This window comes from Lygodium microphyllum, chromosome 24 (genome assembly GCF_053477565.2).
Source record: "Lygodium microphyllum isolate KBCC chromosome 24, Lygodium_microphyllum_v1.1.10, whole genome shotgun sequence".
NCBI classification, from domain to species: domain Eukaryota; kingdom Viridiplantae; phylum Streptophyta; class Polypodiopsida; order Schizaeales; family Lygodiaceae; genus Lygodium; species Lygodium microphyllum.
Window position 1 is genome coordinate 90,694,954 of NC_141158.1, and position 15,400 is coordinate 90,710,353.

The 15,400-nt window shown below is 43.4% G+C and overlaps 2 protein-coding genes across 2 annotated transcripts in view; one reads left to right on the plus strand and one right to left on the minus strand.

Annotated features, from left to right (window-relative positions):
- The window catches only part of LOC148015349 (kinesin-like protein KIN-14C), a 111,188-nt gene that overhangs the window by 94,060 nt on the left and 1,728 nt on the right, over positions 1-15,400 (plus strand). The gene's annotated exons all lie outside the window — the stretch shown is intronic.
- Positions 11,275-13,168, minus strand: LOC148015350 (uncharacterized). Its single transcript, XM_087665576.1, has 3 exons — positions 12,770-13,168; positions 12,439-12,651; positions 11,275-11,402 (listed from the first exon to the last, which is right to left on the minus strand). The coding sequence occupies exons 1-3, from the start codon at positions 13,022-13,024 to the stop codon at positions 11,337-11,339; spliced, it is 534 nt and encodes a 177-aa protein (XP_087521702.1). The 5' UTR covers positions 13,025-13,168; the 3' UTR covers positions 11,275-11,336.

Below are 15,400 nucleotides of genomic sequence, written 5' to 3' on the forward strand. Positions count from 1 at the left end.
GACCGAAACTATGGTATGGTGTTTGCATTACCAAGATTCCTATGCATTTTTGTATTGTTGGCCTAGGCATGGAGCAATTGTGTGATTAATTTAATAGAAAATGAATGAAAAAGAAAGAATTAATCGATGCGTAATGATACTTAATCACAAATGAGAAGTAATGTATTAATGAGTGAGAGAGAGTACAACACTTACGGTGATCACAATGAATAATGCCACACTTATATGCTAATGAGGCACAAAGTGTCTTTTTATAATAAAAAATGAAACTTTAACGATTTAACCATTATAGGAAACCCTAAAATAATGTCTCGTCCTTTCGATAGTAATTGCATCTCTTTGATTTGTTAGATGTACCTTTAGAGGGATGGAAGGAGAATGGACCAAAATGAGAATATGTCTTGGAGGAATTATTTGATGAAAAAGATGAATGGCGTGGGTATTTATTGAATTTTAAGCAATGTGGTTGTATTTCACTTGATTTTGACATTTTCCACAATGGTGGGTAGAAAAGGCTTGTTCGGTCACCATGGTAGCGTTGTGGTTGAGATGGCTTTGTTCTTTTTGCAATAAAAGAGACTTGAAACTGTAGGTAACTTGGTTGCCCATCGTTGCCAACCGCAATGTGGTGGTAAAAGCTTGATATAACTCAGGCCATTAAGAGCGATGGAAACAAGTTGATTGTTTGGAACAAATTCATCAATATTTAATAATTGTTTAATAAGATCTTTGATGCCGGTGAGATAGGCATCCATATTACCTCTTTCTTTTATGTGAACGTCTTCCAGTTGCTCATGTAGGTAAGCAACATGTGCTTCATTGTGCACTTGATATAATGATGCAAGCTTTTGCCATGTATCCTTGGCTGTCTTGCATGATTGGATTTGTGGAATGATACCTCTCTTCACAGATACAACAATTAGGACATGCGCTTAAGCATCACGGCCATCCCATCGAATTTGATCTTGAGTGGGAGGCGTTGTGGAAGAGGAAGATGATTTGACATTATGAGAGCCACCTTGCGATGTGGAGGCGGGAGGTGGTGCCAATGTTTGAGAGGCCGGCTATTGCTTGGTGTTATTCGCAATATGCCATGGATTCTTCGCTGTGACAAGAACATGTTGCATCATGTAAGCCCACATTGGGTAATTGATGCCGTTGAGCTTGTCGTTGGTGCCAAGCATGCTCAGCAAATCATTATAATTGTTGGCCATGAGTGGAAATCAGCAATAAAATAATATTTTCCAAGTGACGAGAGAAAATAGATGCTTGAATAATAATAAGCTATCGATAGAAGAGATGTTGCCCGTCTCAATGAAGTCGAGTAATATGAAGAATAATAAAATTTTCTTGCTATTTTTTTGTTGAGGAGAGAGAAAATATGCAAAAAATATTCAAAAATAAAATATTACCCGATCAAGGCGGCGATCAGCAATATGCGGAAATCAGAGATTAGTGGCTGAAAGTGCTCCAATAATGCGAATAGAAGCAGAATATAATGAAAATTCACCCAATAATATGCCAAAATAATAAAGTTTGTATTGAATCTTGATAGGCACGAACAGTTTGGTAAATGGCGACTTCAATGTGAGGCAGCCAAAGGAAATGATTTGAACTAAAATCCCCAAATTTAGGCAGCCCAATGAAGAAGAAGGGTGAAGACAATGTTGGGAGAGGTGGTTCGTATGTCGAAGAAGAGAAATTCGGTAAAAGCCCTAAAAGTTACTTGAAAATTGAAGAACTTGGATAAAATTATTACCCAATTAATGTTGAATGTTGCACCTCAAGGTGAATTGAGCCTTGATAGTGATGAGATTGATGAAATTCAGAAAAGCCCCAAATTTTTTGAAGAAATTGGGGTGAAATTGAGCTTGAATGATGAAAAGCCCCAAATTTTGTTTTGAAATCAAAGAGTTTAAATATTTTTGTGAAAATTTTACCCAAAAATGTTGAATGTTACTTCTTGTAATGAATTGAGCCTCAATATTGATGAAGAATGGCAAATTCTTAAAAAGCCCAAAATTTTCGATGAAATTTGGTGAAATTAATGAAAGCTCCAAATTTGATGAAAACCATGTGTCAAATTTCTTCGATTTGGTAATGAATTTGGAATTCTAGGTGAAAAGTTTCAAAATCTTCTTCCAATTGGAGATAGATTAGGTGATTTTAGTGGAAATCCCCAAATTTGCCTGCAACTGTGCTTGGGTGGAGCATTGAGTGTGAATAGGGGCTTTGCTTGCATGGAGAAATAAGAAAATGAATAATTGACATATCCTTTTTTTAAACCTCAAGTAAAAAGCAATAATATGTCGAGTTTGAGGCGACAAGATGCCATGATGATGTGGTGGCTTTTCAGCAAGCAAGCAACAAAGTAGACGAGGGCGGCAAGTTGACATAAGGCACTTCGCAGATTTGATGTGGTTGTCAGTTTGTTGTTAGGTGATGTTCATAACATTAAACATGTCGAATGTGTTGCAGGGCGGCAACTAGGAGACACGGTGATGGTGTGATGAAGGTGCCTACAAGTTCGTTGTTGGGTCCATGACAAGGCAATTGCACGATGGCCAGTTGATGGGATGAAGATTGGCAACTAGTTTATGAGCCAAGGCGGCAATTGGTGGACGATGAAATAGCTGTCAGGCTAGCAACCAGTGTGGTGTAGATAGATGGCATGCAGCGATTGGCAAGATTAGGGCGGCACATCATGACAAGGGCGACAAGTTTAGGAGTGGCATGGTGGATAGGGTGAAGGCAACAAATAGGTTGGTGATTGCAACAGCAAGATGTGTCGAGAGGAAGTCTGTAGTAGCTTAGGGACTAGGTGGGTGGTGCGAAGAGATCAAGTGGTGGCAATAATGACCGGAACGGTGGCATATGACTGTTGATCACCTCTCCATGTTGATAGAAGTGGACGCAATGGCAATGGCTTTGGGTGGTAGTGAGCCAAGGTATGGTGCTCAATGGCAATGGTTGTGGGAAATGATCATGAGCAAAGGTGATGGAGGTAATGTGGCTTTGATACCACTATTGGCCCAAACATGGAGTAATTGTGCGATTAATTTAATAGAAAATGAACAAGAATGAAAGAATTAATTAATGCACAATGATACTCGATCACAAGTGAGAAGCAGTGTATTATTGAGTGAGAGAGAGTACAATGCTCAAGGTGATCACAATGAATAATGCTGCACCTACGTGCTAATGAGGCACAAAGTGTCTTTGTATAGTAAAAAATGAAACCCTAATGGCTTAACTATCATAGGAAACCCTAAAATAATCCTAACCCTAGTGTCACTTAGCACTTAGTGCCTAGGGCACTAGGGGCAACAACTACATTTAATGGCAATTTAAATGCCCAGGAAGCCCAGATCATGGATCAAAGGGCATCAACGTGTAGCCATGAGATAGCCTAGATGCATTAGTGCATTCAATGCAGTGGGTGCATTTGGAAGTGGTAGAACATTCACTTTTGGTGGTGCATGCTGTCTCAAAGCATTAGAAGGTGTTTTCCCCCTTCTACCCTTATTACCGTTGCTTGATAATTGCATAAACTCAACAAATCGGGGTCTTTTGTAAGCTTTGGTGAAGTATCCTTTGTTGGAATCAATTGAGCCTTAAACTAAGCATTAGAATCTACTTGTTGCTCATTTTCATTATCTTTATGCATTGAAATTCCAACTTTAGTTCTAAATGAGCATTTATAGCATGCTGCCAACTTTTTGTTTGTAAATGAGCATTTATGCATTGAAATTCCAACTTTATGTTCTAAATGAGCATTTATTGCATGTTGCCAATGTTGAAAGCCGGTTTCAATGTTAGACATTACCATAGTTACCTTCGTACGTCGTACGGACAGATTCGTACGGTACTGTACGTACGTATCTGTACGAATTCGTACATTAAAAGAGTCCTATTTCGGTCACCTTGCCTGCGTGTCCTGCATCCCGTGTCATGCGTTTCTTGCGTCCCTGCTTTTACTCTGCCTGCCTGCATGGCACTTTTTGGGGGGTGGGAAGCCTTCGATACCTCATCCCACCCCCTTTTCCAGCCATGCACTCCCCTCCCCAACCCTCTTTGGATTCCTTCTAGCTGGCAGCCCGCTCTTTGACCGTTGACCCCTCTTTACTGTTTAAACTTTGACCCTTCTCTTATTATCTATAAAAGGTGCTCCTCTCCTCCATGCTTCCACACCAATTCAGCAAGCACTTACCATTCTCATCTTCCTCTCTTGGATCTTGATTCTTGAATGGACTTGTGATTTGTCATTCTCGAATCTCACCTAGCATCTCCTCTTTCCTGCACCCTATCGAAGCATTTGCCATTCTCAAATCTCATCTCCCATCCCCTCTATCCCACAGCCTATCAAAGCATTTGGCATTCTCATCTCCCATTCCCTCTCTCTCACTCTTGCTCTTTCAACTTTACCCCAACCCTCGGGCCTCTCGAGTCTCCCTCCCTTTCAACTTTCAAGACTCAACTTTCAAGTTTCAAGAGTCGAGACTCGAGCATCTCTCTCTCTCTCTCTCTCTCTCTCGGGCCTCTTTATCCATCATTGGCACCATGACTCATGAGAAGCATGAGGCCTTCAATTTGCATGCGATCCATGTGGAGAGGGACACAAAGAAGTCCAACTCCCACCATTGGACATGTAAGTATTGGAGGAAGCGCTATACAAGTGGTGCAACTCGACTTCTCCAACATCTTTCCAAGACAAGGGGCAAGTTGCTCCATGCAAGGAGATCCCTCAAAACATTGCGGAGGAGATTCTCGCCAAGATGAGAGGGGGATCCACAAGAGGAGGAGGAAGTGGCTTATCGGCACCAACTCCTATGCCTACTAACGAGGAAGCATCCAATGTGGGCGTATCTTCAACCGATGCGGGAGAGGCCTCTACCATTGGTGGTGGGGGCTCCACATCCGTATTCGGCTCCGGTAAAAGACAGAGTGGAGACTCATGCGGTGCCGGAGAAACAATCGTCTCTCTCTCAAGCACCCGGTCATGTGCATGGATCGGTTGCCTTTCTTAGAGAAAGGCAACGACTTGCGGACATTGAAATTGCACACACGGTGATTGAGTGCAATCTTGCATTCAATGTCCTAAAGCAAGTGCAATGAAAGAAGGTAGTAAAAGCCATTGCCAATGTGGGTCCATGTTAAGGATGGACCGGTGTCACATACAACGACATGAGAACGAGAAAGATTGATGAAGAGAAGGAGAGGATTGATAGAGCCCTTGATCCTATTCGAGTTGCATGGATAAAATATGGTTGCTCCATTCTCACCGATGGATGGAGTGATCGTAAGGAACGGGGCAGCATCAACATACTCGTCTCATGTCCACTCGGCACTTACTTTTTGCGGGCCGTAGATACCGGTAGGAGGGGGAGAAAAACGACGGGTGCATTGATCTACTGCCACATTCAACAAGCTATCATTGAGGTATACATTGCAATTTGCCTTTTAAATTTGTTTCACTTTCTTTCATTATGATAATATTATGATTCATAATTGAAATTTGATTGATGGGCCTTCTTTTTCCACCTCCTTTCACCTTCCAAGTTCCATCCTTTTCCTTCTTCTTCCTAAGTTCTTATGCCTCCCTCTAAGTCATGGCACTAGACTCATTTTGGAGGCACATGACATGAAATTTATCATGTGACATGAAGGCGTGAAGTTTTGTGCGAAATTTGGGTAGATGTTTTTGTAGGCATTGATATATGTAATAAATATCTATGTATTTATTTTAGGCTAAAATTCGAAACTCCTCCCTCCATTTCTAAAGCTGGTTGGAACTCCGAAACTTTGGTTTTTGCCGCTCCCGTTTCGGCCGTTTTCGAAACTCCCCCGTACTATGATTCCAACCATAAAATCCAATTGTCCCCTTTATTCCTTAGTCAGGGAAGCTAAAATCAAATCCTTTCAAGTTGCATGCAAGTCAACCCTCTTGTAGACCTCTAGAATCTCACCCATTTTGCTAAACACCAGTGACCAAATTTGTGTCAAGAACCTTTTTCAATGAGTGAGGCATGCATGCATGCATCCTCATGCAAACCCTAAACCTTGTTGCTTTCAAACTTGGGATCAGTAAATGAACAACAACTCAGGTTTAAATCCAAGGCCTAGAGTCTTCAATTTCCAATGTGAGATGTGACATGTATTTGACAGAATGAGGGAAACAAGTAGGAGAGAAAAATCTGCATTTCTAAATCTTGAAACAGTGGCTAGCATCAGTTTTCAAGCCCAAAATAGTGAGCAACATCATTAATCCTCAATTTGCCCCATGTTTTTGAATGCTTGTGGAGCCAAATTGAATCTTCAAAAGTTGCATGCAGGTCACCCTTACTATGTAGCTGATGAATTCTTTAGATCTACTATAAATCTTCAAGTTAATAGCAAATACCCTTCATGCACGGTTGAGATTTGCTAGTAGGCATTCCGAGACAGTTGGTAAACTCTAATTTTCTGCTGAAATGAGGTCCATAACAGCATATTAAGTCAGAGAAAGTTTAGATTTGCTGAGATGTAAGAGCTGAGCAGTAGATTAGAGAAAGTTCTCAAACTTTCTTGTGAGAGAGAAGTTTGCACAGTAGCTACCCTCTGTTTTTAGCCCCAAATCTTGATGTAGTCAAGTCGCTTTTCAGAAATTATAGTTTTTCTGCTGTCTAAACCTTCAAAATCTGGTTTAGCAGGTGTCAATCGCTTCAGAATGTGCATCAACTGTTGTGTATTGTCCCAAAATCGATGGTTATAGTCTTCTCAAGCCTGGCATGGGTTAGAAACCACATAATGAGAGAGAAAGATCCCAACATGGAAGATACAAGAGTGTGTTTTAGTACATTACAAATACAATGTTTGTGAACAATCATGAGCCTAGACATCCAACAAGGCAGGACCACTCAAAGCGCTTTGGTGTAGTAACATTGCCAAGAGATCCATACTTAACTGATTTCCCTGCTTTTTTCATAGCATAAAACTGATGGGCTGCACCAATTCTTACAATGACGTCTATGTCCAAGGAAGCAAAGGCAAGAAATAGGATATCATACTTACCGTCACTGTTTGTGCAACTTTGAGTCATACATGTAGAGGCCAACTGTGAGATTTCCAATACATAAACTTGTCATGTATACATGAAGACATCCAATTGAGCAATGCACGAAGAGCCACATCCACCTTGTTGGGATAACTTAAATGTCTAGCGATCTCTCCCCTAGAAAAAATCCCCCCCCTGCCAACCGAAAGTATGTAGGTCTCTCTCTATACAATTGATAAGAATGGATTTTTTTGCCTTATGCCATGTCCATAATATAATGACAAGCAACATGAACAACATCAACAAGGTTTCTTGTGAACCCAACAAAGTTTCATAGGTACATCTTCAATGATAGTTTAAGGCTTAGTAAGCATAGCCCCTTGAATATCAACAAGTGCACATATTTTTGTGCGTATATTTCTGACGGAGATGAGCAAAAGAACCATAAGTATAGCAATTGTTGTCATGCAAAGTATGTAATTGGGCTAGTAGTTTATATTATGCATATTGCTCATCCTAAAGAGCCAGAGCTTTACATTTCAACCACTCAGAATAAGTGGTGAAGTCAACAGAATCATCCACAGCCTATTCAAATTCACAGATTGCTCCAACAAAGATTGCAAGTGCTGTAATTCAGCTTTAATAGCAGATGCATGCTGAACCCCATATTCCCAGGAAAATGTACATGCATTTTCCCAAAAAATCGACCATGCATCCACGCCCTCAGAGAGTACCCATTTGCCAAAAGAAGCAATCAATTGCAGCATATACTTTTAAAACTGATCATGCAGCATAAAAGACAGACTGAATCGCAAAGGCAAATGACCTTGCATGGCCTTGAAAGCATCCAGCAGCTGCTGGATCATTTCTAAGAGCAAAGAGAGGAGATATCCTCAACAACAAAGAGATGGAGAATCTTTATCTTCTTCACACAATACAAATTGAATCTTTTGTAAGTCGATGTGAATGGAAGTAGTTAGGCTGGTGCCATAACTATGTTACTCATTATATAGTAGTTCTAGCTAGTTGGTAACCTTAATAGGGAATCATTGGCACATATCAACTATGGTGCAAAGAACCTGTGCTAGTGTCATGCGTGCAGGATTGTCATCCTGTTGGGTCCTCTGCACATATTGAGCTTGTAAAACAAGTCATGGACACCCACTCATGCTTGTGTAATGGTGGCTAGCCACATCACAAATGACAACAAATAGGGCATCTAGCTAGGTGGGTTGCTCAATCAAAAGTATCGACAGTCATTGGAACTTTTACCTTTCTTGATTTGGAATTGAGATTGTGTTTAGAACCTTACAGATAGATGAAACTGGAAAGATGTTTTATGTAACTGTAGTTTAGATGGAAGATTTTTAATGTGAGTGCTCTTTTTGTTTGTACAATTTGTAATATGTCCAACTTCCTTTCAACCATCATGGATATGCATTAATGAAAGAGAAGACATTGAATCTTCATGGCAAATGGTAGGATCATCTTCTACATTTTATGGGTGCTTGGAGGTCATAATCCTTCAATCTTGGACAATGATAAGTCTTTGCATAGCTTAAGAGCAGAACTATAAAGTTGAGAGATGAGAGCATGGATTCCAATCAACTGTCAAGTATATTTTCTTTTAAATTACAGCCTTCAAAACATTGTCATCTATTTCTGTCAAATGGGGCAGGCTGAAAGTTGGCTGATCATTGCGAATGAAGGCTGTCCCAGGCTAGACTAAAACAGACAGGCAAAGAGAACTGCTGATTTAGCAAACGCCCACTTCAGAGCCAAGACCAGGTCTCACAGAGTAGAATCGAAATGCACATCACCGAAATTGAATTGTGACCATCCAGAACTGAACAGTCATGCAATCATAGGTGTCATGCAGTCTAACATCAATCCACTGGTTTCTGTGCACTGCTTTAACATTGCCTGTTTGTCCAACTATATCTACTGAAATATCAGAGAAAATTGCTATCCTTGGCAATTTCAGCTGGAGGCACATGTAACAACACTACCTGGTGGGGGACTTTTTTAGGTATACTATCAATATTGATGATGAGCCTTAGACAGTTGGTATCCTATTAGATGTCTGCAGCACAGCTTGAACAAAAGTTGTTGATTTATTAATCTTATAACACTTAACTTTAGAGAGTTTTCAGCTTTCTGACAGTTCATATACTTAAGTCAGTATACTGTAGATTCTTGTGCTTGCGATACCTTAACGTTCAGCTTGGTTTTTTTTCCCTTTTTCCCATAAAAGAAAATTCTATTAATAACACCTCAGAGAAGATCCCTTTGAGGTAAAATATGGAGTACAAGTAACTTTCAGCTTGGTTGACACAATATGTACTGTTGTGCTCAGTTTCCCTGCAGCCTTCTAGGATGATTAGTTCTATGTTCTGACCTGTCTTCAGTTTTACGTGAAGGCAATTCCACGATGGAAAAAAGTTTCTAGTTTTTTTTTTCTTTCTTTTGGCAAGTAAAATGTAGCTAAATATATTACTCAAAAGGCTGATTACAACGGAGTGCTCATGCTCAACAGCCTGGCTGGAGCTGATGCAAATCACAAATACATCATGTATACAAGCCTCTCAAGGCGGTCTGTGGGGGGGTATCGCCATTAGGGGGTGCCTGCTTGCATCAGGAAGAACAGGTCCTCGCTGCCCCAAGTGCGCAGAAAGTGAAAACAGAGGTCTTGAGAGCTCGAGACTCGCCCTGCGCTTGGACCCATCGGCCGCGGAGGGAGTGGATGATGGAAGTCCAAAGCTCTACCAAAGTCGCATGTACTAAAAGGCACTCCCCGCCAAAAACCTCTTGACATCGTGCCTTCCAAATGTTCCATCCTGTAAAACTTCCTATGATCTCCCATACCTCTGAGTGATTTGCTGTGGGCTCTAGTACTTGGCGGCTAGGTAAAGCCTCCAAGACGACCACTGCACAAGACCTAGCCTAAATGATGAAAATCGTGTCCTATATTCTGGCCTCATACAAAAGGTGACGGCCTTGGCTGACTGCCTGCTAGCAAAAGGCCCCCCACGAGATACATCCAAGGTTGGGTGCCACACGAGGGAGAATACGGCACGCTCCTCTCCACACCAGCTGTGCTGCCTTGCAAGAACGAAGGTAGTGCTTTGGGGTTTCCAAGTGGTGTTGTGGGTAGCGCTTACACCCTCCATCTTGCCGCATCTGAGCCAGCCAACTCCCAACCACCAGGGATCCATGTACCAAAAGCCAAAGGAAATACGACACCCTCCTCGTCTTCTAGTTGCCCCATAGGCGGCGCCAAAAAGTCCGAGGGAAGGCATTCGTGATGCTGTGCTCTGCCCAATATTTGCTACGTGAAGGCGCCCAATCCATGTCCTCTTGCATCAGTACATGTCTACCAATCGTGGCTGTGTACTCCAAGAACCTTAGTGGCTTCTTGGCGACCGTAGTGGCCGGCCATAGCCACTCTTCATGGTCCCACTCCAGCGCATTAAGTGGCCTGCTCTCCCATATCCAGAGGCGCTACTCCTAGAGCACATAAGGATTGAAATGCCAGGTTTTCCCTTGGAGACCAACCTATAGTTGTAAGGTACGAAAGGTACGATACGGTATGGTAGGATAAAATACGGCACTAATTGGTATCTTATGATTTTATAAGGTACGGTATGATATTAGTACAAAAAAAAAGGATGATTTTTAAAATAACAAAAAACATAAATCATTAAATGATAGATCATAGAATACATGTTTAAAGTGAAATAGCCATTTCGTTACAGAATAAGATGAATACATGAGGGTGACCATCGCGGTTGTGACTCGCATGGGCTACGCAAAACATGCGATACATCATACAACTACAGTCTAGTATATCTGATACAAAAAAAGAGAGACCTATATTATATGAATGATGAATCTATGATGAGGCATCACTATCATCATCATTATCATCATTATCAGAACCATCTGAGTGCTCATCAAGAGAGTCTGAAGATGACTCCTTGGCATCCGATGATGAGACAGACTCATTCTCATCCTCACTGATGATGTTACCATCATCATCAAATGATGGTTCCTTAGGTGGTGGCTGTGTAGGCAAGGGGGGGATGCCATCATGAGGCACAGGATGTAAGCTACTAGAGCCCCGCCTTACATATGTCTGCAAGCCACTCGAACTACCCCTCCTCGATGATGGAGGGCGTCCAATGAACATGCCCCTGCTACCACCTACTCGAACTCCTCGCCTACGAGCATGCTGACTGCGAGTGTCATGAGTATCTGCTGCTATAAGCTCTCTATAGAGCTCTATAAAAATCATGTCCTCCTCCTAATCCAGCTCCTTATGTACACTTGGAAGAGTGTCGCCCGTCAACTTGAATGTATTAACATTCACCTACACAATGCAGTGATGCACGTAAGATTGATCATGATTCATTGTAAATACTAAATGCTAAAGTCTAAATTGTAAAGTATAAAGTTTAAACTTCAAAGTTCAAAGTTTAAAAGTTAAAACAACAAATTTTAAATGTTATGGTTAAGTGTTTAAACTTTACTTGCTTCGGACTACCCATGCTCATCATAGCCCTCATCATGCGTAAATTAGTGCGGCAATAAACTAGCTGCTCTAACTATCGTGTGCTAAGCTGATTGCGAATCTGTGTGAATGAGAGAATAGGCACTCCAGTTTTTCTCACATGCACCCGAAGAGCAATCTTGGGTAAGGACCCTCATGGCTAAGGACTGAAGGGTCTCCAGTGCGTATCCAAAGTTTTGCCACCAAAATAAAGGCTTCACAAGTGACTCCTGCTCCAACAAGTGTGAGAAGCAAAAGCCACATGCCCTCTCTGATTTGCATAGCATCCTAGCTCCTCTAGCACTGCATTGTGGTCATCAAGAGGGACCATACGAGTCAAATAAGCAAGCTGGTCTGAACGGAACTCTCTATCATCCATGACCGCCGATGACTTCTAGGTTGGATGTACGAATGCGGCAAAACCATGGATGGGCTTATGTATCCACTTCCATCTCCTCTCTGCTATCTCTAAAACATGTGCACGTTGTGTCTCTGTGATCATTGTACAAGCACGTGCCTCCGCCAATGTTGCTCTAAAGAAGTGAATGAGAAGGCCCATGGTGGACCCCTCACAATCACTCATACGTAACACCCTATAAAAGGGAGTCATGACAATGACAACGGCGCAGAATTTTTGCCAAAACTGCTCATTAAGGCACAAGCGTTGCATGGCTTTGGCCTCCTTTGTCTCATGCTCATCCCACTCATTCCATAGACTGGACACCACGGTCTTGCACAAGGCGGACCGCACCTCATAAAGGCGCTCCAACAATAACCACATGTAAGCAAAGCGAGCTGAAGAAGGCTTCTTCAACTCGAGTGTGCTATGCTCACGATACATCACAAGCACCTTTACCTTTACTGTGAAGAATGTGACAATCGATGTAGCTTTGCGAACCACCCTCTTCACCCACTTGAGCTTCCCAATGTCCTCCACGAGCAAGTCCAAACAATGACTTGCACATGGAGTCCACACAATGGTAGGGAACTCCGTCTCAAGCAAACGGCCCATGCGCCGACAATTCGATGCATTGTCGGTAACAACTTGCACTACATTTGAGGGGCCCACCTACAACCACAATTTACAAATTACAAGTCATGTATAAATCAAATTTCAATTATGAATCATGATATTATCATAATGAAAGAAAGTGAAACAAATTTTAAGCGCAAATTGCAATGTATACCTCAATGATAGCTTGTTGAACGTGGTAGTAGATCAATGCCCCCGTCGTTTTTCTCCCCCCCTTGCCAATATCTATGGCCCGCAAAAAGTAAGTGCCGAGTGGACATGAGACGAGTATGTTGTTGCTGCCCTGTTTCTTACAATCACTCCATCCGTCGGTGAGAATGGAGCAACCATATTTTATCCATGAGGCTCGAATAGGATCAAGGGCTCTATCAATCCTCTCCTTCTCTTCATCAATCTTTCTCGTCCTCATGTTGTTGTATGTGACACCGGTCCATCCTTCACATGGATCTACATTGGCAATGGCTTTTACCACCTTCTTCCATTGCTCTTGCTTTAGGACATTGAATGCAAGATTGCACTCAATCACCGTGCGTGCAATTTCAATGTCTGCAAATCGTTGCCTCTCTCTAAGAAAGACAACCGATCCATGCACATGACCGGGTGCTTGAGAGAGAGATGATTGTCTCTCCGGCACCGCATGAGTCTCCACTCTGTCTTTTACCGGAGCCGAATACGGATGTGGAGTCCCCACCACCAATGGTAGAGGCCTCTCCCGCATCGGTTGAAGATACGCTCACATTGGATGCTTCCTCGTTAGTAGGTATAGGAGTTGGTGCCGATAAGCCACTTCCTCCTCCTCTTGTGGATCCCTCTCTCATCTTGGCGAGAATCTTCTCCGCAATGTTTTGAAGTAGAACATCGCCTCTACAAAGAGTAAGAACAGATACGGAGCAAGAGGATAGCCCTGCTGGACAGATCTCTGTAGCCGAAACTCCTTCCCCCTCTTGCCACCTATGAGAACCTTGCTAGTGGCCAATCTATAAAGTGCAGAAACTCTGCTAATCCATGCTTGGGGAAAGCCCAACCTCACCATGGTGCCCTCTAAGAAGTCCCAATCAACCTTGTTATAGGCCTTCTCGAAGTCTAGGAGGAGTACAACCAATCCTTGACCACTGTGTTGAGCCCACTCGATCGCCTCGAAGAAGATGGAAACATTGTGTAGGATGCTCCGATCTTGGACAAAACCTGTCAGTGTGTCATGAATGATGTCTGGAAGCACGGGGCGGAGTCGACTATTAATCATCTTGGCCAGTGCCTTATAGGCCACTGACAACAAGGTGATTGGTTTCCACTGGGATAGCTACAACCAGTCTTCTTCTTTGGGGAGGAGACGGACAAGACCTGCCGATAGACTCCCTAGCATCTGTCTTGAGCTGAAAATCTCTTGAAAGGTCAGTAGTAGGGGGTTCTTCACCACCTCCAGTAGGTAGTGAAGAAGGCCTTAGAAAGACCATCCTCACCTGGGCATTTCTGCCCATGCTGTGCATGAAAAGCCTCCGCTAATTCCTTCTCTGTGAAGGGGTCTTGGAGGGAGCGTCCCATCTCCTCTATGACAAGGGACGGAATGCAGTCCCAGACCTGTTGTCTACAATGCTGTCCTCTGACTGAGACTGCCTCATGCTGAAAAAGGTGTCTGTAGTAGTCAGTGGCAATCTCCATCACCTCATCTGGGCTAGAGCGAATCCTCCCATACTGATCACAGAGGTTGCGAATCTGATCTCTTGAGGTGTGAGGCTGATGCACTTGAAAAAGCTCCCTACACATCATGTCCCCGTTCCATTCCCAAAAGGTTGGTGAGGTACGGAAGGAAAACTCCGAGCACTTGTCCTTGAGACCGGTGAGGGCTGCCCATGCGCACCTCTTGCGTGTGGAGAGTGGGATCCCCTGGTGCCCCCTGGAGTAGTCTCTGTGTATCTGCTAGGTCTCGTCGGAGTACTCTTTTCTCCTCCCAGCTTTGCTACATGGTGTGTAGGGTTGCCTCCTGGCAGATCCTGCTCGACTCGGCTAAGACCTCTACAACCTCCTATGCGATCCCCGGTCCCTCTTGTGCCACTCCCTAGTCTAGAGCTACTCAATCTGCCTCCTCACCTCGTCCCTCTTGTAGATCAAGTCAGGGATTCGACAGGACCTTGGAACGGCTAGATTGGTTTTATGTGGGAGAGTGGGGGTCCTCTCGAGGAGGCCTAGAAGGTGAACTCCATTCCCCCATGGTGGCTCTCGGCCTTGTGCAGACCATGGGGGTAATAGATGCTCCAGGAGGTACCACCAGAGCATCTATCAGCTAGGCTGAGAGATGTGACTCTGTACACTGGTAGAAGCGGGCAGCTTGTGTGAGGGGCCACTCGATCACATCCATCCGTGCTCTCCATCGTGGAGGGGCTCGAAAAATAATGCTCAATGTGGAACCTCAGCTCCAGCCTGCCAGTTAATGTCCATCATTCACCCTGGGCACTGTTGGGAGAAGAGTGCTAGTCCTCCTTCTCCCATCCATTGGGAGATGTGGTCTGCAACCTGGCTCTTCACCTCCTCTATCTGTGTCATCGTCTAGTCTCCTAAAGAGGTTTGAAAGAAGTGGGATCCATGAGGAGGGGGTGGGTGTGGGGGCTGTGGGATCTCGGGTGGGGTAGCCTGTGACACCTCCGTGAGTGGCGGAGGTGGAGGTCTGTGATCTTGGTGGATGGGATGAGTTGGGGGGTGTTGCAGGGTGCTCTGCCGAGGGTTTGTCACTTGCCTTGTTACTCTTTGCTGTCATGGCTATGTCTTGAGGAGTTGATTGAGGCCCCCC

Bases quoted from the DNA above. Each gene is read 5' to 3' on its own strand.
- LOC148015350 (XM_087665576.1), bottom strand. From the start codon at position 13,024: ATGAGGACGAGAAAGATTGATGAAGAGAAGGAGAGGATTGATAGAGCC. The intron at 12,652-12,769 runs GTATACATTGCA...TTGTGGTTGTAG, and splicing joins TTCAACAAGCTATCATTGAG to GTGGGCCCCTCAAATGTAGT. The intron at 11,403-12,438 runs GTAAAGGTGCTT...TGCATTGTGTAG, and splicing joins TCACATTCTTCACAGTAAAG to GTGAATGTTAATACATTCAA.